Raw genomic sequence first — 24,452 nt, 5'->3', positions numbered from 1 at the left:
TTCTCATAAATCTTTTTTCTCATATTGTCTGTGATCAATGCATTTTCCTGTAGAAGCCAAGCGTCCGTTTACTTCAGTGGGGCTGCCTGGAAAGGTTTTTTCATTGCCACGAAAGTGACGGTCATTGGATAAAGCCATGATTTGGTTCAGCACCTGGACGCCGAGCACCTCTGGGGGTGAATGAAGTTGTGGGCGGGCCTGGATGCTGAAGTTCTGCACAATGATTGGATGATCAGTCGAAAGGCTGAATCCAGTTTTGATTGACAGCTAAGATCAGCAGCTTTTGACGTCAAAAGTGTTAGAACATGTTCATCTTGAAGACAAGTTTGTTGCTACTTATCACAAATCGACTGACTCCATTTTGTTAACTTCTCATAAATCTTTTTTCTCATACGTCTGTGATCAATGCATTTTCCTGTAGAAGCCAAGCATCCGTTCACTTCAATGGGGCTGCCTGGAAAGGTTTTTTCATTGCCACGAAACGTGACGGTCATTGGATAAAGCCACAATTTGGTTCAGCACCTGGATGCCGAGCACCTCTGGGGGTGAATGAAGTTGTGGGCGGGCCTGGACACTGAAGTTCTGCACAATGATTGGATGATCAGTCGAAAAGCTGAATCCCGTTTTGATTGACAGCTATAGGAATGAGAATTAGTTTGCACATTTTTGCATATTTATGCATTTTTAAATTTATTCCAAAGTGTTTCACGTGTGCTATAAATCAGTCTGTTTTAAAGACGCACAGAGAAACACACTGGATGAGACAACAATGTTATGTGAGAAGATCTCGGCGAGTTACTCTACTTAGTTCTTCAGTAAGTGTTTAAAAGTCAATGCATGTTAATTAATGTCCCGGTTCGCAACACAACATCAAAGTATTCATAATTATAACTCTATAAGGCATATGTGGTAATAATTAGCAGTTGCTGATGCATTTTAATCATGAAAATTAGTGATGAAGAAAACAAAGCGTTTTGAACCACAGACTCAATATGAAGCAAAGGTTCAGTGTTTTGAAGCTTTGATACAATTACATATGGCGACATCTGCTGGCCAATCTTTAAAATAACATTTGCATGGAAAAATGCCAAGAAACAGTCAGACTCTGTCATGTATGTTTAACAATAAAGGTTCTATGTGCTTCTTGAAATTATGGATGACATTTTTGTTTAAAAACATGAATAATATTCTTGTAAAAGTAAGTCCCTACGGCTGCTCCCTTGTTTTCACTCGGGGTCACCACAGCAGATCCAAGGTGGACCTGCATGTTGATTCTAGCACAAGTTTTATGGCGGATGCCCTTCCTGATGCAACTCCACATTACATGGAGAAATGTAGCAGGGGTGGGGTTTGAACCAGGAACCTTCCACACTGAAACCAAGCGCACTAACCACTTGGTAATTGTGCTATCCTAAAATACTGTATGTAATAGAGATATAAATTGTGAAATGCTTGTGCAACTTGGGACTGTTATGACCATTTTACATTATCTGAATTTACATATAAATCAATTGACAAATTTTATGATGTAAGTTGACAATGAGCTTCATCTCTTTGACAGACCAGCAGCCGCCACTGACCTACGGGTATAAATAAAGTAACCTGTTACCTGTTACCTGTGAATATAATCACTTAGTTTGAAGAATGGTGACAGTCATCTTGGAATCATCACTAAATGTTAAGAAACTAATGATGTGAAGGGTAGTTTCTATAATAACACAGTATACTTAGGACACTACAACATGCCAGACCAAAGAGACGAGTCCAGTACCATTACGTTCAATGTCGAAAAAGGAGGGCATGACAGTGACACAGTTCAAGCAGTGACATGAGCCAACATACATGACACGCCTCTGGGAGAATACCTACCTGTTGTTTCAGTACAATCAGGCGCTGCACCTCCATGTAGGCGGCCTCCAACGCAGCTCTTGCCTGGAGCAGGTTGGTATCCACAGTCTGTAGAGAACGGCTCAATTCCTCCTCCCGCAGAGACACAGAAAGTAGCTCGTCAATCTGCCAACGCTCTACGCAGAACAAAAGCAAGCATGTATAAAGACTATTAGTAGGTAAACTACAGCAAAGATGGCAGGACCACCATTGTAATCTTATAAATTTTATCTTGTAATGTTAAAAATGGTCACTGCTGCAGTCAGTTTACTCTAATAAAGTTGAAAAAGTGGGTAAGAGCTACTGCATTTTCTAGAGTATAAGCCGTGGTTTATTTTTTTATTATTATTATTATTATTATTTTTTTTTTTAGTTTGGGAGGTACTGCGAGTTATACTCCAGTGCAACTCACACATGTATACCGGGAAGAAGAAGAAGAAAAAAATAATAAAAATAAATCACAATCATTATTAATCAGTTATAATGACAATTTATATAGGACTTTCACAGGAATCAAAGCACTAAACAAAATAAACTCTTAATAATAAAATAAAAATGCTAATAATAAAAAGTACACTACAACAATCAATTTTTTTTACACATGTGCAATTTATAGACCGCTAAATACAGTAATTTAAACTCATCCTATCACAAATGATTAAAACCATCATAGAACACAAAACCAAACTACACACTGAACTGCATACATTTAAAAATGTCATGTTAAGATATGGGGTCTGCCAAGATGTTATTTTGGATTGGTAATGTTTAACATTAGTCTAAATGACTTGACTGGATGTTGAAAATACAATAACCAAAAAAAAAAAAAAAAAATTCCAATCTGTCTTCTGCTGTGAAGAAGAGTCATGTTGTGGGCTGTGAAGGTTTTTATTTAGAGGAGTAGAGTATTTGTTACACAGTTTGAGCTGATGTTTTATTAGATGGCTATGTTCACAAAGTGCATCCTGGCAAATGCTTTTATTAATTGATTAGTTTATTTAGAACAGAGAAAATGATACTGGAGTGGTATTGGCAGATAAAAAAAAGTGGAAATGTGTCATTCTTACTTTCGATACAAACCTTTTTTGGATTTGATCTTTCTTCTTTTGCTGTTGTGCTCCAAGCATGGAGTCTCTGTGCTCAAAACATCCTATGAATGTGAAAGAAGAAAGTGTCAAAAAAACCTTTCCTGTGTTTTGCTTGTAGGAAAAAAGAAAATATAATAATTATAATGCATCGCTGAAAAAAAATTCAGTGCTTCAAACACAAGTGCCTTTATGACTGTTTCCATTACTCACGCCTGCTGCTCTCCGTTTCTTCCCAGTTCCCTGCCCGTCGTACAGCTCCGTCCCCGAGCTGCTGTCCTCAACCACAGAATCAGATCGCTGGAGGACCCCCACCATCCCTAAAGTTAATTTGTCTGGCTGCCTCTCTGCTTTGATCTCATGTTGACCACACAGTTGCTCCTCATCCTGTTGGCACTGACTGTCTTTGCTCCCGCGGGCAGCTACATGTTTGGAAGAAAAGCAGGATCTACTTTGCTCTGAGCTGAGTATCTCAGGTGGGTTGGGGACGTCTTTGGGGTCCGTCTCCTTTGACATGTTAGATGGAAACATGGAGCGAGTGGATCCTGGACAGGCTGGGGTCAGGCTGCTCTCGGATAAAGAACATTTGTGGGAGGAGCCTGGTGGGGACATGTCCAGAGACTCCCAGTGGAAACCCTCAAGCAAGTGGAGATCATCCTCCTCCTGGCTCTGTTCCTCCTTGTCAAATGGTACCATCTCTATCCCAAACCTTAAGGGAAATATAACAGTCAAAACAAGCCAGAGGTGAAAACAAACGTCAAAGCAAATAACCTCATAATACAGACTTCCAACACAAGTCTAGTTTTCTAATTTTGTGTGTGTGTTGCACCCCGTCTTTAGTTTGGCAACTTTATTCTCCCCAGTGCCGCATATATATATATATATATATATATATATATATATATATATATATACACTCAACAAAAATATAAATGCAACACTTTTGGTTTTGCTCCCATTTTGTATGAGATGAACTCAAAGATCTAAAACTTTTTCCACATACACAATATCACCATTTCCCTCAAATATTGTTCACAAACCAGTCTAAATCTGTGATAGTGAGCACTTCTCCTTTGTTGAGATAATCCATCCCACCTCACAGGTGTGCCATACCAAGATGCTGATTAGACACCATGATTAGTGCACAGGTGTGCCTTAGACTGCCCACAATAAAAGGCCAGTCTGAAAGGTGCAGTTTTGTTTTATTGGGGGGGAATACCAGTCAGTATCTGGTGTGACCACCATTTGTGTCATGCAGTGCAACACATCTCCTTCGCATCATCTGTGAAGAGAACACCTCTCCAACGTGCCAAACGCCAGCAAATGTGAGCATTTGCCCACTCAAGTCGGTTATGACGACGAACTGGAGTCAGGTCGAGACCCTGATGAGGATGACGAGCATGCAGATGAGCTTCCCTGAGATGGTTTCTGACAGTTTGTGCAGAAATTCTTTGGTTATGCATACCGATTGTTCCAGCAGCTGTCCGAGTGGCTGGTCTCAGACGATCTTGGAGGTGAACATGCTGGATGTGGAGGTCCTGGGCTGGTGTGGTTACACGTGGTCTGCGGTTGTGAGGCTGGTTGGATGTACCTCCAAATTCTCTGAAACTCCTTTGGAGATGGCTTATGGTAGAGACATGAACATTCAATACACGAGCAACAGCTCTGGTTGACATTCCTGCTGTCAGCATGCCAATTGCACACTCTCTCAAATCTTGCGACATCTGTGGCATTGTGCTGTGTGATAAAACTGCACCTTTCAGAGTGGCCTTTTATTGTGGGCAGTCTAAGGCACACCTGTGCACTAATCATGGTGTCTAATCAGCATCTTGGTATGGCACACCTGTGAGGTGGGATGGATTATCTCAGCAAAGGAGAAGTGCTCACTATCACAGATTTAGACTGGTTTGTGAACAATATTTGAGGGAAATGGTGATATTGTGTATGTGGAAAAAGTTTTAGATCTTTGAGTTCATCTCATACAAAATGGGAGCAAAACCAAAAGTGTTGCGTTTATATTTTTGTTGAGTATATATAAAATTACTAATGGACAAAAATGAACTTAAAGTGCCTCTTACTCTTGGTGCTTAATCTGTCATGTGTCCAAATATTTCTAGATCACAACTTCTGTGCTCCAATCCATCATGATTCTGTGGCTGGTGATGCAACAGGCAAAACTTGCACTATACTCACAGAAACCTATAAGTCCTTCAGAGTTGACATGGGTGCCTCAGTGGTTTCCTTCACTAGTCTCCACCTTGCAGCGTCACTACAGTACCATATTGTTTGTATTTCTCAATGACTGATATAAATGAGTCCAAATTCAGCATCCAATCCCTAACTTGTCAATGGAAAAGGGACAAAAGTTATGATTTCTATTAACAATAATCCTTATATTTAGTTGGTCCAACTACTTATCGGTTCTGAAAATGGACTGAGTGTACGTAAAAATAGTTGCAATTCCTAAATAATCATACATTGTTAAAACTCTATGAATTGAAGCTACCAATCTACACCAGAAGCGCATCTTCATTGTTTAATTTCAATTCCATTGTGGCAGCGTACAGGTTTTGGAAGATAATAACTACATCACTGTCCAACTACAACAGTGTGTCCTAAGTTTCAAAAACATCAGTCACTAGCTGATCACATTTTACCTTGGCATGCCTTTTCCTTGTTCTTGCTTCTTTTTGATCTCTTGGTACACCTGATCCCAGTTCACGTTGTGCCGAGATGCCGATGAGCTGATGAGCTGCCGCACAGTTGGTTTAAGCCCTGAATCCTTCTCTGTCTCACTTTTCCGTGACTCGTCCAGGTTACGGACACGCCTGGCAATATTCAGGTTGGGCTCATGATTCGCTGTTTTGCTCTTGGCGCTGATGTGCTTGGTCAGGTCACGTTTCAAGGCAGATGTCAGATGAACCTTAGGTACACTTGATGTCTTTGAGGCCAATGTGGTCTGTACGTCACCATTTCTTGAGGCATCAGTATCTGAGCCCTGCCCTGCCTCAGTAGCCTGCATGGCCTCATCTGCTGCCAGTGATTCCTTCTCCACTTTCTTTTTCGCCTTAAATTTCCTACTGGAGGTTGCAGACTCTGAACTCTCTGTGCTGGAACTGGTTACTTGTGCTGCCTGTGCAAACTGGCTGCTGTCTAATGATGTTGATGCAAGCTTCTCTTTCTCCGCTCCACACGGCGAACAGAGGGCAGAGTCAGGTAATGTTGTTTTACCTCCATCCTGCTGGCGACTATTTTCTTTATTAACTCCAATTTGACTCCCCGTTTGATCCTTTTGGCTCTCGTCCTTGCTGTGACTTGAGGTTTTCACAGATTCCTCCATTATTAACCCAGTTGGTTTGGCCTTCTTCAACGTTCTGGAAACTGCTTATCCTGGGTACAGATTAGTGGCACAGCGAGTAAAGAATTAAAACTATTCCTACCATTTTTCAAATTTGGCTTTGACTGTTTGCGCTCTTGACAGAGGGTCGTGTTGACTCGCGGCCCAGCATTGACCCGAACAACTGATGACACCCTCCAGTCAGTGGCCAATAATGGTTTTTTTGTCTTCTGATTGGAAGGACCAGGTGAAGAGTCATGGCAATCATCTCTGTGAACACTACTACTCCTACTGCCACTGCTATCTCGAGGTTTAACTATTTGTTTGGTTCTGTGCTTATTTAACTCTTCCCCACATGGTTTACTATGGGTTAAGTTTCTTGATTTCTGTTCAGATACAGATGGCCTGTTAAATGAAACAGTGCCTGATGTCTTTTCTTGTATCTGAGATTTGTCGGCTACTCTAGACTTCTCTGACGGTGGTGGGATGAGTTCCTTGTGTGTACAATCAAAGCCCTTTTTGACTGGATAGGGGGACCAGCGATGCACTCTGTCCAACTTTGGATTACTGCCAAAGGTCTTCATGTTGTTTTGGTTAGCTTGTGTATTTTCTCCATCCCAATTTTTATCACCCTGCTGACCACCCTGATTATGAAAATTATTATGAAGATTACTGAAGTTGCCCGTGTAAAAAGTTGTTGTTGGTAGTGGTGGTCTCCTTGGAGATATTTCCATAAGGCTTGCAGACCTGTTTCTTTTCAAGTCCTGGGAAATGTTTGTTGGACAGTAGGGGCCATTACTTCTGTCTCTGTTGCTAAGCCATGGCAGGTGGCCTTGTTGATTGTAAGAAAATGCTTCCTGATCCATCCGCATGTTGTCAAAATCTCCCTGGCGACAGAAGCTTGCACCATCCAGCTTGCCAGATGCCCATTTCTGGAAGTTGGGAGGCTCCTGGGCATGCCATGTGGCGCTCTTTCCTTGTTTCCCATGGTCCCAGGGTCTTCTAACTGATTTTGCACCCCGTCCTGTAGTGCTATATTGGCCACTTTCATAGAAAGCTCCCTGCTGGTTGGATCTAATAAGACTCCTTGGTGGCTGATGCCCAACACTTTTCAGATGGAAACGGTCCTTTGCTTCCTGTATCTGCTGGTGCAACTCCTGCAGTTTTCTTTCTGCTTCTACTTTGCTTGTTTTGCAGCAGCGGCAGCAGCCTCGTTATCTTTCCTACAAAAAATACACACATACACATGGGCATTTAGAACCTTTGCGTTCTAGCTCCATCTTTTTTTTTAATCATGCCTCAGATTTTTTTTCACAAACCTTTATACACACACTCATCATTTGATGATTTTCTAAACTAAATACTCTCAGTAATAGAGTATGCAAACAAAAAATAACAACAAAAACACCTCCTTCCAAGTGATGCAAGCTGTTAGATTACCATACCAAACAGTTAAAAAAAATCCCTATTAATAACCATAGGTGTCATAGTCATGCTCACAGGAAAAAGAAAAAAAAAATCAGGTATTAAGAAGAAACACCTTGATAATCATAAAAGCAGTGTTTTTATACAGACAATTACACAGTGGCTTGCAAAAGTATTCAGCCCCTTGGTATTTCATGCATTTTAATTTGTTTATGGTATTTAAAATACAAAACGTAAATCAGCCTTCTCACTATAAACATTTCTAAAATGATCTTCCTTAGACTCAAACTGAAAGGATAGAGGATGATTTTACTAAAAAGAAGACCTGAAAGTTCAGCTACAATTTGCCAGAAGGTACATCTGAGATTCAAGCCTAGATTTAACGTTTTGGTGAAAGAAAACCCTCCTCTGTACCACTTCATCATAAAGCGGTATAACTGTGCAAAATTTCTTCAATCACAGCAACAGAAGCCTGTAACTTCTTCTGGGTTGTCTGGGTGTCTTGGTGGCATTCCTCATTGTTCTCCTTCTTGCACAATCGCTCAGTTTTTGAGAACTGTCTACTCCACACAGATTTACCATAGAGTGCCATACTGTTTGTATTTCTTCATAACTGATGGAAATAAAGTTCAAGACATATTCAGTGACTTGGAAATGTTCATGTATCCATCCCCTGACTTGTCTGAAGAAAACTGGCAATTAAACTGATTATTTACAGGTATTATACTACATGGCTACAGACTAGCTTGGGACTCTAACGAGGGCGGTTGCATCTCCTCGACTCTCCCTTATCTCTGTTCTCTGCCTTTAACCTTCAAGTCCCTACTTCACCAGACTGTGAATTCCTCAAATTATATTGGATTCTGGATCTATTGGACTAGTATTGGATTAACCATGGAATTGATCAGCTGGTCTCTGAACGCTATTGACACCATTTTTTCTACAAGAAGGTCAGGACCGGGGGATCCTACCTGCCCAGATGGAACGTATCCTGCCAGCTATGTCCTCGACTCCTGGGGGTCTTGGCGTGTTGCATGCTTGGTGCCTTTCTCCATTGAGGACGTCGAGGATTTATTCATTTTTGGTCTCATGGTAGCAGGGCTGGTTCTTTTTGGCTTATGTGTTGCCCTGATCTACCGGAAAATTGGCAAGATGGCGGCATCAAGAACCACGGCCCCTCGCTTGTCTGTCATGATTAACGAGGTTGGCAAGGCAGTGTATTCTCAGACTGCGATGACTCTTGAACTCAGACGCAAATTGGATGACATCTTGGAGCAGATGTGTGCCTTGCAGTTGAAGCTGAAGATTTCAGAGGCTGGTGAATATTCTTAATTCATAATTGGGATTTGGTTGTGCAAGTGGAACTGTTAAAAAGTGATTTCACTTTTGTAACCATAACATTACAGGCTTATCAAGCCTGAAGGTCAAACTGCCCAACTGTTTTCCTCCAGAGGGATTTGTTTCGGCCTGGGGAACATTGGCTGTTTCTTATCTCATCTCACAAAGACAATAAACTGCTTTTCACAGGACTGAAGCATGTTCTATTCCCTCCCCCCACCTCCTCCTTCCCCAATCAACACCCACCCTTTCCGGCACCGCTAACGTCACTCCTTCTCCCGTCGGTGGGGGCGGTGCAGTTTTAGCTGCAAGCCCACGTCCCCCCCCCCCCCAAGCTGATGGTGGCACATTTCAAGGTTGCTGCGTGGACTTCACCCACTTGCCTCAATTCGGATAATGGACTTCTTCAAACTTAAACGTAAACAAGTAATAATTGTGGACCAATTGCTGTCTGAGGTAACTGGAGTGTAAACGTAATTTCTCCACTGTGAGATCAATAAAGTATATCTATACCATAGGGGCTCATTACTTATGCAACCCATCATCTTGGCTTTTATATTTTTAATTAATTTATATCAAGTTGTAGAGATATGCTTTCACTTTGAGTCTAAGGAAGATAATTTTAGAAATTTTTATATTGAGAAGCCTGATTTACTTTTTGTATTTGAAATGCCATAAACAAATTAAAATACTTGAAATACCAAGGGGCTGAATACTTTTACAAGCCACTGTAGGTAGCCGCCAGCTTCAATAATTAGACAACAGGGTGTGTGTGTGTGTGTGTGTATACAACTACTACAATTGTGGGGTATTAAAGAAAATGTGACATCTATGACAACAAATCTCTGCTGAGCATGACTTATTAGGGTGCCGTTGTTAATCTCCCAGTTGGTCCCAGTGTACAGTTAAGTGCCTTGCACAGCAGCACCACAATATCAGTGAAAGTGTGTGTGAATGGGTGAATGTGAAACATCAATGTACAGTGCTTTGAGTTTCTTGCTAAGATGGAAACCCCTATATAAATGCACTCCATTTACCATATCTTTTGCCAAACAGTTACCAAATATCAGTGACTGTGATTCTTGGTGTGACGAAGTATCCGTTATGTGACAGACTGGTAGCTGAATACCACGGGTCTCAACACATATCACACTTCTGCCACTTCTCCAGTTGCAGCCACTGAGATCAATGTTAGATAAGGCAAATGTGCTTATTCATGTTTATTCCAACAGCAATTATTCAAGGACAAACTAATATGAGGCATGAGTTTATATAAATGATATGAAAATCCCCTTCATGTCACAGAATACAGGTCAACTACAGGTAGATGTGAATGTTTGACTGTATGCACGTTAGCGAGAGACATTAGTAATTATTATTTGAATTGAGAAGACCTGAATTTTGTGGGGCAGTTTCTTTTACGGGTTTTTTTTTTTAACTGCTGTCCTGACACTTGACTCCACCCTGCTCACTGTGCACCCAGCATGGTTGATCTAAAAGGGGCTGTGAGCACCAATGAGTTCAATCTGACTATACATGGTGTAAAGACATACACAATGTCACACAGCTGTGGTCTATATTCACATTTGTATGTAGAAATCACAAAACTATTTGATGATAGATAGATAGATAGATATAGATAGATAGATAGATAGGATAGATAGATAGATAGATAATAGATTAGATAGATAGATAGATAGATAGATAGATAGATAGATAGATAGATAGATAGATAGATAGATAGATAGATAGATAGATAGATAGATAGATAGATAGATAGATAGATAGATGTGTGTGTATAAGCAACAAAAAAAAAAACTTTAAATTTTAGAAGTCATTTAATTTCTAGGCAATTTGATATTTAGTAAAAAAAAAAAAAAAAAACCACAAAACAACAACAAAAAAAACCACAGAGCTCAAAAACATTTGAATAAAACAACTTCCTTACCGGATTGACTCTTTTCTTTTCTCAATAAGTCCACCACGACTTGTCGAAGTATTCCTTGCTGTGGTCACTGACGGCATGATTTCGTTCTGCAGCCTCCACATTCTGCTTGTGCAAGGGGCTGGAAATGTGGCTGGCATAATCCGTCAGGCTCACCACCGTTACCTTGCACACTCTGCACTCATGTCCACAGTCCCTGGGGAGGGAAGGTGAGAGCGGGTGCTCAATACTTCCTTCAGGCATGGTCATAATGTAACTCCTGTGGTTTTCCTAGCCTGCAGATCTTCCAACCAAATACTTTGACACTAATCATGATATCTCAAACCCAAAAGAAACTCAGGAGAGGAGAATACTCAACAATCCTTAAAAACAATCCCAACTAAATAAATAAATGAAAAAAATTGCTTGTCCAAATCTCTATCCTTCACAGTATAGGAGGTTACTAACTTATAATTTACTCATTTCTTATTCACAAAAATAAAAGATGAAAAATCTTGATCATCCTGATCGTATATTTCTTCCTTCAGAAGGCCTAGGTGGCAGGGCCGAATGCAAAGAGGAGCAGCCGGGCTGTCCCCAGGCAGCATACTATCTGGGCAGTCACCACAACCAGCACGCAGCACAGCATGGGTCGCGTGGAAGGGACGCGAGGCACGCGCCCTCAGCCCAGCACGTTCATGATGGTGTCTGATGTGCTCTGAGACGCTACAGCAGCAAGTCTCTCTATTTGAAATCACACTCATTCCCCAAGAGCAACACTCTGCCCTTCCTCCAGGCTGGCATGCTCTCTGCCCAATCACGTTCAAAAGACCATGTGTAACAGAGCCTTGTGCAGCTGCTCAGAGCTCCCCACTTCCAAACCTCTTCCAACTATGTCATCCTGTGATTCTGACGGGGGCAGAGACTGTTGGCTTCCACGACATTTCTTTTCAAACTTGGTCATGGCACACTGCTGCTTTGTGACAGCTGCTCAGTTGGAACAACACTCTGCAATAAGATTTATTTACCAATTTAATTTACCTGTCCTGCCAAGGGGCCACGTGAGCACCGTGATTAGATTATTAGTTAGTAAGACGACTCAAATATTTTCAGCCAATTTCTCCAAAACCTGTTAGAATGTTCATGCTTATGCTCAGAAAACTAACATGTTAAAGTTAGCCGTTGATAAATATCTAGACAAGGATTGTCGATCAATTCATGAATATACCTAAGAAGAAGGTAACGCCTTTTTTGACATTTTGATTAATTTCTTAAAAAACATCTTCATACACCATATCAGCCATTCATATCCCGTGACAGACAATAAGAAAAACAGTCAAATTTACAGGAGTGATCTTAACAAAGATAGAGGAACAAAAAAAAAAAAAAAAAATCATACAAATGTTGCTAATCCAGGATCGCTCCGCTTTGATAAGCATATGCGCTCTGGTGGTGTCCTTCCAGTTTGTGTTAATGAGCAGCTGTTGTGGTACACCAAACATAACCTGATTCATTAATGAGGATTTCTTTTGGGAGCATAAAATGCAAATTAAGCACAAACCTCCCTGATTTAGGTGCAGCTGAAGTTATGATTTTCAAGCCCCCCAGTTCCTGCACAGGCTGTTTGGTGAGTCATCTTAATAAACTATTACAATCATTTCATAAGTCAAAACGTTTTCTATGGCAAAACTGTTTCATGCAACTGTTTGTGTCCAGTTTCCACACAAAATTAGCTAGCCATGAGTCCACTGACTTTAGAACATTTTTTTCTTGTTGTGTTTAAATCAGTTTATTTGTAGGTCTAGTGTATTTCAGCCTAGGTAATACTGTTTATATTTACTTTATAAATTTTGATTAAAAAACGCTATACGTTTTGACTAAAAAAAGCTATAAGCTTTTCACAGACCATGTTTTAAAAGTAATCGACACAAGAAGAACAAGATTGCCAGCTGACTTCAGTCGGTCACACCAGTTGTTCCGGAGAGAATGTGACTAATATATATGTGGCACAGTTGGGACAACTGCAGACATAACACCAGCACGTGCCCATAGCACCCACGTCTCATGACCTCCAAAACCTTAATCAAAGTTACAACCGTCATAGCACATTCATACATCTGTTAAAAGCTGTTTAGTTAAGAGGATGCAGTTATTGTGGCAATAACAAACTCTCAAATCTTCCAAATATTGTGACCCTAATTCCCAATCATGTTGATTGTGGTCACAGGATTAGATTAGATTAGATGAGATTTATTGTCATTGTCATTACACGAGTGCAACAACAACAAAATTACATTTACACTCCAATTACCTCAGACAAGATACAACAATTAATCCGCAGTTATTACTAGTTTACTGTAATAATGGCACACATCAGAATTAACGACAACACATATACATTTGACATTGTTCATGTGCACTGAACTTGAAGCAGTCCGTCATCTGAATTGAGGCAAGTGGGTGAAGGCTGCAGCAGGAGGTGCCCACACTGCTCAGCTTGGGGAGTTGAAGGCTGCAGCAGTAAAAAAACAAAAAACAAAAAACAAAAAAAAAAAAACACGCCGCCTCCAGAGTGGCAGAGAGGAAGCCAGGGTGAGGGGAGTGGAGAGACACGGGGGGGGAAGTAATAGGGATGGAGGGAGAGAGACATGCATGATGTGCAGATGAGTTAAGTTTCTGTCAGTTTCTGTCTGTGTGTGTGTAAAGTCTGACGTTGCTAGGCAACAGCATGCTGGGGGGCGGGGGGTAGATAGATGAGAAGGGGGAGCCGAATTCCTTCACCAAGGCCGTAGATCCTTCTGGGGGAACAGCATGGTATTTGGCATCAGCCGATAAGGCTGCCATGTTGATGTTAGGCGGAGAGATACAGAATTCCATTTACTGCACCTCTGACTGTCTAGAGTCCAAATTTATAAAGAATATTCTCCAGTTCCGGTCCTCAGCAGCACATTCCTTTGCAATGCTGCGATATGCTCCAAATGGTATCAATTTTGCATTTAAATTAAAGAGTTCAAGCAGTCTGAGATTGCACAGCATTGCCCATCTCATTAATCATGACGGACAGATGAGGGGACGAGATTCTGGAAGCAGCCGTCTTGCTAATATTCCTGTTGGTCAGGGCAGCGCACAAACCAATCAGCGCCCAAACTCCACCATAAAAGCGAATAGAAATAATCCTCAACATCTTCCACAGAGAGTGGAGCCAAGCAATGTCATACTCCATTCTCGCAGGCGTCAAGAGCATAGCCGCTGGGTAGGTTCCATCAGGGCACGGCAGGGTCCCCCACTCTGATTTTCTTTGTCGAAAAAAAAATGGTGTCAATAGCATTGAGAGAACACCTGATCAATTCATGGTTAATCCAAATCTTAATTGAAGAATTCACAGTCTGGTGAAGCTGGGACTTTTGAAGGTCGGAGCAGAGATAGAACACAGAAAGGAGGAGAGGAAGGGGGAGGGAATGCGACTGTCCTTGCCGGAATCCCAAGCAGAAGCAGGGACTCCAGAAGCAGGGATGCAGGACTGCTTTGTGACCCCAGTCAGCAGGCTTTACAGCATTCAGCTACTGTGCTCTTAACTTGTGGACAGTATGCTTGTTGAATTAGAAACTCGACTTCTGTTGAATCTTTTATAGCAAATCTTAAAAGGTACAGTGTGTTGGATTAAGGGGCATTATTTACAGAAATGGAATACAGCATTCGTCACCATCTGTCATTTTTGCATAATTCCCTATATCAAAGAATTGACATGTTTTCAAAAGCTTAGAATTAAAGATTTAGGGCTTGGGTGTCACACTGACATAATACATTATGTAAATACATTGATTTGTGTAGTGTGTGTGTGTGTCAAAGGAGGGTGTTATATGGCTGCACTTAGAGCATGGATTCCACCACAGAGCAAGATGAAGGGGCGGAAAACAAATACCTTCACCTGCTGACATCTAGGTGTGGGAGGGTTAGGTACTGAAACTTGGTGTTAAATGGGCCCAGAGCTAAATATTAAAGACTACAGTACCAATAAGCTTCAACGTTCGGTACTGCTTTCGGTACTGGAGATAAAGAGCTCTCTCTCGCTCTCTTTCTGTGGCGAGTGAAGGCTAACCTATTTGAGAGCCCTTAATTTTGAGAAATTGAAGCTCATACACATTGTGTATCACAAGAGACGGCAAAGGAACATGAACCCTGTCATCAAAGAAGTGAAAATGTGAAGGGAAACAAAACTGACTGGTGACAGCGTAATGCAATCTGCAACCTCACCACTAAATGACACTAAATCCCACACTGTAGCTTTAAAACCTATTTGTTTCCACTGCTTATGGTTTTATCTATAGTGGCTGGTATATGTGTTTTATTTGCACTTGACGTTCAATTTGAATATGGATGCAAAATTTTAGTTTTATTGTTGGGTCTCGATGCTCATTATGTAGACTAGTTTGCAAAAAAAAAACCTACTCAAAAGTGCCTTGCAAATGATTTATTATGTAGTTTAAAATTTAATCTTTGTTTTTATCCTAGATTAAATACAGCGACAACTCACCGGCCTTGCAGCTTCTCCAGCTCGCGGTGGTGCAGCATACTTCTCATGTGCTCATCCATCTCCTGCAGACACACAACCAAAGTAGTTTAAGTACTTCCCCAAGCAGTACAGAACACAGTTGATATAGTAAATTACAAGATGAACCTGGCATGTATGATACATAACCATTACCTGCTTAGAGGCATGGATGGTATCACAAAGAATGCACTTTCTGTCTCTCAACATTTTGACTGCAGGTGGAGATCAGCTCATTCCTGTCGACAGAGAGAATTTATTTAAGTAAAAGTATTCAACACAAAGTGACGGCGTTATGATACCTTCCTGACTGAGTTATTTGATATTGGGTTACACACACAAGAGCATTATGTATCGTGCTGCATGCAGATTTATTTCGTATATTGGCAGCAGCTCAGCCACAACACAGTCCAGATCACTCAAATGTCATGTTGTCTAAATTATCACACATAGCAACATGTTTCAGTGCTGTAGCTGAATGTAGCCACATATTTTCACCTGGTCACTCGTCTATTTCAAGCCTGCTGATAAAGTAACACTCTGACAGAGATACACAGTACAAAAGCAACAGGACAACATCTGGACTTGTCACAGTGGGAACATAATTCCAGCAGCCACAAGTTAACTGCCAGTGAACTTAAGGTTTTTTTTTTTATTATGCTGCATGCTAGCGAAGTGATGATAACAGGTTATTCTTTTCACTGGCGTGTGTGTGTCTGTGTATGGATAACTCAAAAACAGCTAGACAGATGCTGTTCAAACTTGCTGAGAATATTACATGAATAGATATCCAGAGGCGATTAGATTTTGGTGTAGCTTGGTCAAAGGTCAAGGAAAACATGGCCAGGAAAATACCTTGTTTGTATAGCTCAAGAACCAAGAAGCGTAACTGGATGCTCAAAAGTTCATATTGATCAACAACATATTTGCGATTGATGTGGTATGAATCATTTGAAGCCACACAGACGTCATATGATGAAGTCATCTATGATCAAACACACTATTACAGAGTGACATATGCAGGGATCTCACCAGCGCAGTTGAGCACAGGGGCCCGTATGCTGTGATTTAACAAGCATACGGGAGCTTTTCTTTTTCTTTTTTTTTAAAGGACATGTCGCACGTTATTTATTGTCATACCTAGCGACACAAAGTGGCCCTCAAAACGCAGGAAATAGTGTTTCAAAGGATTATAAATTGGAACATTTTGTTGGGGGGGGGGCCCCCAGACCCTACTACAATACCGGCGTCTGCAACACTCGCCGCGCAGCTATGCCCCACTAAGTTCTGCCCTAAGATGTGAAAAATTTGTGGTGAGAACCCTGATATGTGTATTTCCTTGTAAGTTTACATCTTGGTGTGCAGAGCGTGCAGGTTATGCATCAGCACTATGATGACTTTCATTTTAAACAGCAACATCATTGAAGACACCAATGATAATAGGCAAGAAATAACACTCTTGTGCCAGGCATCCCATCTAGTAATTCGGACGTGACATTTCATTTTAGCTGAAGCATGTCTTTTGTGTTCTGATACTGTATTTGGAAATAAAAACAACCAACTGTGCTGCTGACCTAACCACACTAACAAACTGGGATGTGGACGAATACAAAAGTAGTGGGGGGTCACCTATAGATACAACAGACCTACTACAATTTAATACTTTCAATATTCTCACACTGTGTACATTAGTTTGGGTAGGGATATGAAACAGAGCCAGTTGGCACTGAAAGAAAGAAACCCCTACAGCCGCTGAGGAATAATCAATTACAATAATCAGTATTCTGTTCAGTAAAACGGGTGGTCCATAGATGGTGTTGATGAACTCCTGGAGACACATTAATCTGGGACATCCAGTTCAAATTTGATGAAAATATGATACATTTTGTTAAAGTTATCATGTGCACAAGAAAATATCAATAATGGATGTATGGATGGAGTGCAATTCTATATTCCCTTCTAGCCCACTGGTCAGTGGGGGGAATAATAATTCAATAAAAAAAAATAAATAAATTAAAAAAAAAACACATAAGCACCACGAGGTCCACACATACCAACTGGTTTTATTTTTTATTTCTTCCACATACGGGGCATCATGTACTGCACCTGACACTGTTCGTGTTCCTGCTCGAAAGACACTGGCGCATGCTCGAACTCTTGCACCAGGTCCATGCATGCCTGCCCGTCAGCACGACGTTTCATGGTGTGCTAATTTCGAACTGTTTCACGCTGTTTTGCCAAAATCGACCAGACGTTGACCAAACTTCGCACAATGTGTGAAGGGACCCTTAAAGGCACAAGCATTGTAGGAGGGCCTGGGGGCTTCCCACCCCCAGAAAACTTATAAATTTATAACCCTTTGAAACACTATTTCCTGCATTTTGAGGGCCACATTGTGTTGCAAAAAATAAACAAATAAACAAAAAAAACAACAGTAAAGCCCCCCTCTGCAACATGGGGACCCCCTATGTTTTATATACGCGTATATATATATATATATATATATATACTTGTCTTTGTTGGTAGGTGGGACCCTGGAGGCAGCTGACACGTCCCGGCAGGCCAAGCGTGCCGCAGCCTGTGCGGTCGCAGAGGCAAAAACTCGGGTCTGGGAGGAGTTCGGGGAGGCCATGGAGGAGGACTATCGGTCAGCATTAAAGAAATTCTGGCAAACCGTCCGACACCTCAGGAGGCGGAAGCAGCTCTCCACCAGCACTGTCTACGGTGCAGGTGGGGAGCTGTTGACCCTGACTGGGGATGTTGTCGGGCGGTGGAAGGAATACTTCAAGGATCTCCTCAATCCCATCGTCACGTCTTCCGAAGAGGAAGCAGAAGCTGGGGACTCAGAGGCGGACTCATCCATTACCCAGGCCGAACTCACTGAGGTAGTTAGAAAGCTCCTCGGTGGCAAGGCTCCTGGGGTGGATGAAATCCGTCCTGAGGACTTTAAGTCTCTGGATGTGGTGGGACTGTCTTGGCTGACACGCCTCTGCAGTATCGCGTGGCGGTCGGGGACAGTGCCTCTGGATTGGCATACCGGGGTGGTGGTCCCTCTGTTTAAGAAGGGGGACCGGAGGGTGTGTTCCAACTACAGGGGGATCACACTTGTCAGCCTCCCCGGTAAGGTCTATTCCAGAGTACTGGAGAGGAGAATTCAACCTCGGATTCAGGAGGAGCAGTGTGGTTTTTGTCCTGGTCGCGGCACACTGGACCAGCTCTACACGCTCCATCAAGTGCTCGAGGGTTCATGGGAGTTCGCCCAACCAGTCCACATGTGCTTTGTGGATCTGGAGAAGGCGTTCGACCGTGTCCCTCGGGGCACCCTGTGGGGGGTGCTCCGGGAGTACGGGGTCCGGGGTCCTTTGCTAAGGGCTATCCGGTCCCTGTACAACCGCAGCAGGAGCTTGGTTCGCATTGCCGGTAGTAAGTCAAACCTGTTTCCAGTGCATGTTGGCCTCCGCCAGGGCTGCCCTTTGTCACTGGTTCTGGTCATTATTTTTATGGACAGAATTTCTAGGCACAGCCAGGGTGTAGAGGGGATCTGGTTTGGGAACCACAGAATCTCGTCTCTGCTGTTTGCGGACGATGTGGTTCTGTTGGCTTCATCAAATCAGGACCTTCAGCGTGCACTGGGGCAGTTTGCAGCAAGTGTGAAGCGTCCGGGATGGAAATCAGCACCTCCAAATCCGAGGCCATATACACACACACACACACAACAAAAATATAAATGCAACACTTTTGGTTTTGCTCCCATCCCACCTCACAGGTGTGCCATATCAAGATGCTGAATAGACACCATGATTAGTGCACAGGTGTGCCTTAGACTGCCCACAATAAAAAGACACTCTGAAAGGTGCAGTTTTATCACACAGCACAATGCCACAGATGTCGCAAGATTTGAGGGAGCGCGCAATTGGCATGCTGACAGCAGGAATGTCAACCAGAGCTGTTGCTCGTGTATTGAATGTTCATTTCTCTACCATAAGCCGTCTCCAAAGTCGTTTCAGAGAATTTGGCAGTACATCCAACCAATCTCACAACCGCAGACCACGTGTAACCACACCAGCCCAGGACCTCCACATCCAGCATGTTCACCTCCAAGATCATCTGAGACCAGCCACTCGGACAGCTGCTGAAACAATCGGTTTGCATAACCAAAGAATTTCTGCACAAACTGTCAGAAACCGTCTCAGGGAAGCTCATCTGCATGCTCGTCGTCCTCATCGGGGTCTCGACCTGACTCCAGTTCGTCGTCGTAACCGACTTGAGTGGGCAAATGCTCACATTCGCTGGCGTTTGGCACGTTGGAGAGGTGTTCTCTTCACGGATGAATCCCGGTTCACACTGTTCAGGGCAGATGGCAGACAGCGTGTGTGGCGTCGTGTGGGTGAGCGGTTTTCTGATGTCAATGTTGTGGATCGAGTGGCCCATGGTGGCGGTGGGGTTATGGTATGGGCAGGCGTCTGTTATGGATGAAGAACGCAGGTGCATTTTATTGATGGCATTTTGAATGCACAGAGATACCGTGACGAGATCCTGAGGCCCATTGTTGTGCCATACATCCAAGAACATCACCTCATGTTGCAGCAGGATAATGCATGGCCCCATGTTGCAAGGATCTGTACACAATTCTTGGAAGCTGAAAATGTCCCAGTTCTTGCATGGCCGGCATACTCACTGGACATGTCACCCATTGAGTATGTTTGGGATGCTCTGGACCGGCTAATGCGACAGCGTGTACCAGTTCCTGCCAATATCCAGCAACTTTGCACAGCCATTGAAGAGGAGTGGACCAACATTCCACAGGCCACAATTGACAACCTGATCAACTCTATGCGAAGGAGATGTGTTGCACTGCATGAGGCAAATGGTGGTCACACCAGATTCTGACTGGTATCCCCCCCAATAAAACAAAACTGCACCTTTCAGAGTGGCCTTTTATTGTGGACAGTCTAAGGCACACCTGTGCACTAATCATGGTGCCTAATCAGCATCTTGATATGGCACACCTGTGAGGTGGGATGGATTATCTCAGCAAAGGAGAACTGCTCACTATCACAGATTTAGACTGGTTTGTGAACAATATTTGAGGGAAATGGTGATATTGTGTATGTGGAAAAAGTTTTAGATCTTTGAGTTCATCTCATACAAAATGGGAGCAAAACCAAAAGTGTTGCGTTTATATTTTTGTTGAGTGTATATATATATATATATATATATATATATATATATATATATATATATATAAAATTCAATCCCAATATCGATGTATTGATAAAGTTACATTTCTGATCCAGGTCCATCGATACCACAGTCATAAGCTTTGTTCAGATGGAAGGCAAATCAGATTTTTTTTCTCTAAAAATTAGGTCTTTTGAAGGCTGTTGAGAATGTCCTCCTGACCGACTCCGATTTGGACCGGAACTCGTGTACCGTAGAAGGACTCTGGAAATTTGCAAGACATACAATTTAGCTCACCCTCTTGCAGGAGAATTTACGTGGTGACTTTTTAATCATAATCTCGACTGACAGTCACAGCCATCATTTTTATTATCAGTATTACTACCATTATCACAAACATCATTCTCTTGCCACAGAAAATTTAAATTCTGCAGTCAAAAGTAATTACTAGTTAGCGGTCAGCTAACACGTGTGTTCTTGATTTTATTTTTAGTGAACTACAGGTAAAGTAAAAAACACATGACTTTAACATCTTTGTAGGTAATGGTGTCTGATTACTTGAAATTTTCCCCTTCAAAGTGAGAAATTCGAAATTGTTTCCAGACTCCACAAATTTTGATCATATTGGCAATATCATATTTTGAATCCGTTATTTAAATACTAAGGGATAAAAATATTGTGGTGCCAAATAAAATTATTTTTATGACTTAAATCTTAAAAAAACAAAAACAAATAAAAAACAACAGGCCACACCACTTTAAGGGAATGTGTGTGTGGGTGTGTTGGGGGGGGTGAAATCCACAAAACCTAGGTTTCTCCATGTCAGTTATTTCAGAAAGTGAAAAATTTCACATATTCTAGACTCATTACGTATAAACTAAAATGTTTCAAGCTTTTTAAATTTTAAAAATTACAGTCTGCAACTCCAAGTACAACCCCAATTCCAAAGAAGTTGGGACATTGTGTGAAATGTAAACAAAAAGAGAATATAATGATTTGCAAATCCTCTTCAACCTATGGGACAGGGGCAACATAAGACTGGGAAAGTTGTTTAAAGCTCAAAAAACACCGGTTTGGAACATTCCACAGGTGGACAGGTTAATTGGAAACAGGTGAATGTCATGACTGGGTATAAAAGGAGCATCCCCAAAATGTATTCTGTTTTTATTTACATTTTACACAACATCCCAACTTCATTTGAATTGGGGTTGAATATTTGAATATTTCAAGTTTGAATAACTCACTTTATACAGTGTATAAACTCCATGAATCTCTCTGGTTCAGCAGATACAATCACAATCATGGGGAAGGGTGCTGACTTGACAGGTGTCCAGAACACATTCAATGGAACCTTCCACAAGGAGGATAAGCCACAAAAGGTAACTGAAGTACAGAGAAGGCCAGAAGGAGCTGCACTGTTTGTGGATTTAGAGAAAGGTTATGACAGGGTGCCAAAAGAAAGCTGTGGAGGAAGAGGAAGTCTGAAGTGGCACAGACGTATGTGAGCGTGGTACAGGATATGTACAAGGACAGTGTGACAGCGGTGAGATGTGCAGTAAGACTGACAGATGCATTCAAGATGGAGGTAGGATTACATCAAAGATCAGCTCTGATCCCTTTCTAATTTGCAATGGTGATCAACACGATCAGACAGGAGTCTCCGTGGACTACACTTGCAGATGATATTGTGATCTGTAGGAAGCAGTTTGAGACAAGCTGAGAGAGGTGGGGATGTGCTCTGAAGATAAGGGGAATAAAAGTCACTCGAACCAAGACTGAGTGCATGCGTGTGAATGAGCGGGAGCCTGGTGGAATCATGTGGCTGCAAGGAACAGAGGTGGAGAAGGCAGATTTTACATGCTTGGGGTCAACTGTTCAAACTAATGGCGAATGTAGGCATGGTGGAGTGAGTGGAAAAAGTTGGCAGGAATGTTTTGTGACAAAAGGGTTTTGCAACAGCAAGCAGAAAAGTTTACAAGATAAACGGTAAATTGACTGCATTTATATAGCGCTTTTCCATCTGCATTAGATGCTCAAAGCACTTTACACATCAATGCCTCACATTCACCCCGATGTGAGACTGCTGTCATACAAGGTGCTCACTACACACCGGGAGCAACTAGGGGATTAAGGACCTTGCCCTTAGTGATATTCCAGTCAGGCTGGGATTTAAACCGAGGATCCTCTGGTCTCAAGCCCAACGCTTAACCACTCGACTATCACCTCCCCTGGCAGCAGAGCTGAAGATCCTGTGATTTTCTTTGGAAGTGATGAGGACGTACAGGATTAGAAATGAACATATATTAGGGGGACACGCACAGGTAGGGTGGTTTGGAGGCAAAGTCACAGGCAGGACTGAGGTATACAGGGAGAAGACTGATGAGGATGGAGAAAAAGGCAGAAGAGGGAGCAAACAGGAGGTTTTTGGATGTGCTGAGGAAGGGCATGCAGGTGGCTGGTGTGACCGAGGAAAATGCAGAAAACACGGTGTGACTGAAACGTATGATTTCCTGCGGTGATCCCATTTCGAAGTAATGCAATAAAGACACGCACATCCAAAACACATAAAAAAGCATGCAGAACCATAAAAATTATAGAGACCAAATGATCCGCACAGCCACAGTGCCACACTATCTCTGCGATCCCATTTAGAGACATTACAACTTATCCGAGAAGAAACGACCCCTGACGGGAACAACCGAAAGACTGTTGTTATTGTTGTTGTTAGCCTAGCCACAAGGAAGCTACGATGAAAGTTCAGAATTCTACTTACTGTCAATCTAACATGCTGTTGCGAGGAAAACATATTTGTTAAAGTAAACACGAACATCTGAGTGCACTGTCGTGCCTAATAACATTAAAGCTGCTGTTTATAGACTTTAATCAACACTTCGAGCTGTACCCATTACGTTAGCACGCTAACAACCAATGCTACTACCAACGCTATCGTTAAAGATTTATCTCAGATTACAACGCGTGAGGGAGTAAAACTAAAAGTTATGGCTTTTTATATTGTGTATATTAAAACATTGCTGTTTAATACCTTTATAACAGCCACATGAGTGTGACTACAGCGTTTTCGATCCATCGTTGATGCTTGCTAACATTCTTCTTTAGGACTTTTCGGCAGTCGTTGTTCTTGTTGCATTACTGCCCCCTACTGTCGTAATATTTCCATTACAGTTCTTCATGTTAATCAGGGAAAGGCTTCAACAATGTAGAAGAGTAAATAACTCATCCCAGCCACACTGTGCAAGCCATAACTCAAAAATAATAAATACTGTCTTATAGAGTACCTCTTTGCAGTTTCTTGTAGTCTGAGAGGTTTTATTCTGCATCTTGATTTTCTTGAAGTTTTGATTTTATTTCCTGCTTTTCTTCTGCTGACTTGATGCGTTGTTCCTCCAGATGTACGGTGCCAAATTTGATAGTATTTCTCCAGGATGACGGATCTTGCACTAAAGTTTCAAAGGTCTGTCAGTTTTGTTGAGGGTGCCTTTCAGCTGGTCGTTGAAGCAGTGTAGAGGGCGACCAAGGGGACGTTTGCAATATGACAAGTCACTGTAGAGGGTGACATGGGGCAGGTGATTTTCAGGCATCCTGATAACACGCCCAGCCCATCTGAGAGTGTGTTTTGTTATTGCTTTGATGCTTTGAGAGTTGACTTTGCTGAGCACAGAGATGTTGGTGGCACAATCCTCCCATTTGATGCTGAGAATCTTTGCT

General features: G+C 42.1%; 1 protein-coding gene across 1 annotated transcript in view; it reads right to left on the bottom strand.

The window, feature by feature from the left end:
• znf106a (zinc finger protein 106a) overlaps positions 1-23,850 on the bottom strand; it is a 55,507-nt gene extending 31,657 nt beyond the window's left edge. The window contains 11 exon segments of the mRNA XM_034194933.1: positions 1,870-2,024; positions 2,968-3,037; positions 3,186-3,681; positions 5,630-6,345; positions 6,348-7,489; positions 7,492-7,532; positions 11,021-11,053; positions 11,055-11,213; positions 15,531-15,592; positions 15,702-15,784; positions 23,770-23,850. Coding sequence (XP_034050824.1) covers positions 1,870-2,024; positions 2,968-3,037; positions 3,186-3,681; positions 5,630-6,345; positions 6,348-7,489; positions 7,492-7,532; positions 11,021-11,053; positions 11,055-11,213; positions 15,531-15,592; positions 15,702-15,755 — 2,928 coding nt within the window. The 5' untranslated portion in view covers positions 15,756-15,784; positions 23,770-23,850.
• Positions 23,851-24,452: the final 602 nt, after the last annotated feature.

The sequence above is a fragment of the Thalassophryne amazonica genome, chromosome 19 (assembly GCF_902500255.1).
Source record: "Thalassophryne amazonica chromosome 19, fThaAma1.1, whole genome shotgun sequence".
Lineage (NCBI taxonomy): Eukaryota > Metazoa > Chordata > Actinopteri > Batrachoidiformes > Batrachoididae > Thalassophryne > Thalassophryne amazonica.
The sequence above is the reverse complement of the archived record's forward strand: the minus strand, read 5'-3'. Positions and strand labels throughout refer to the sequence as shown.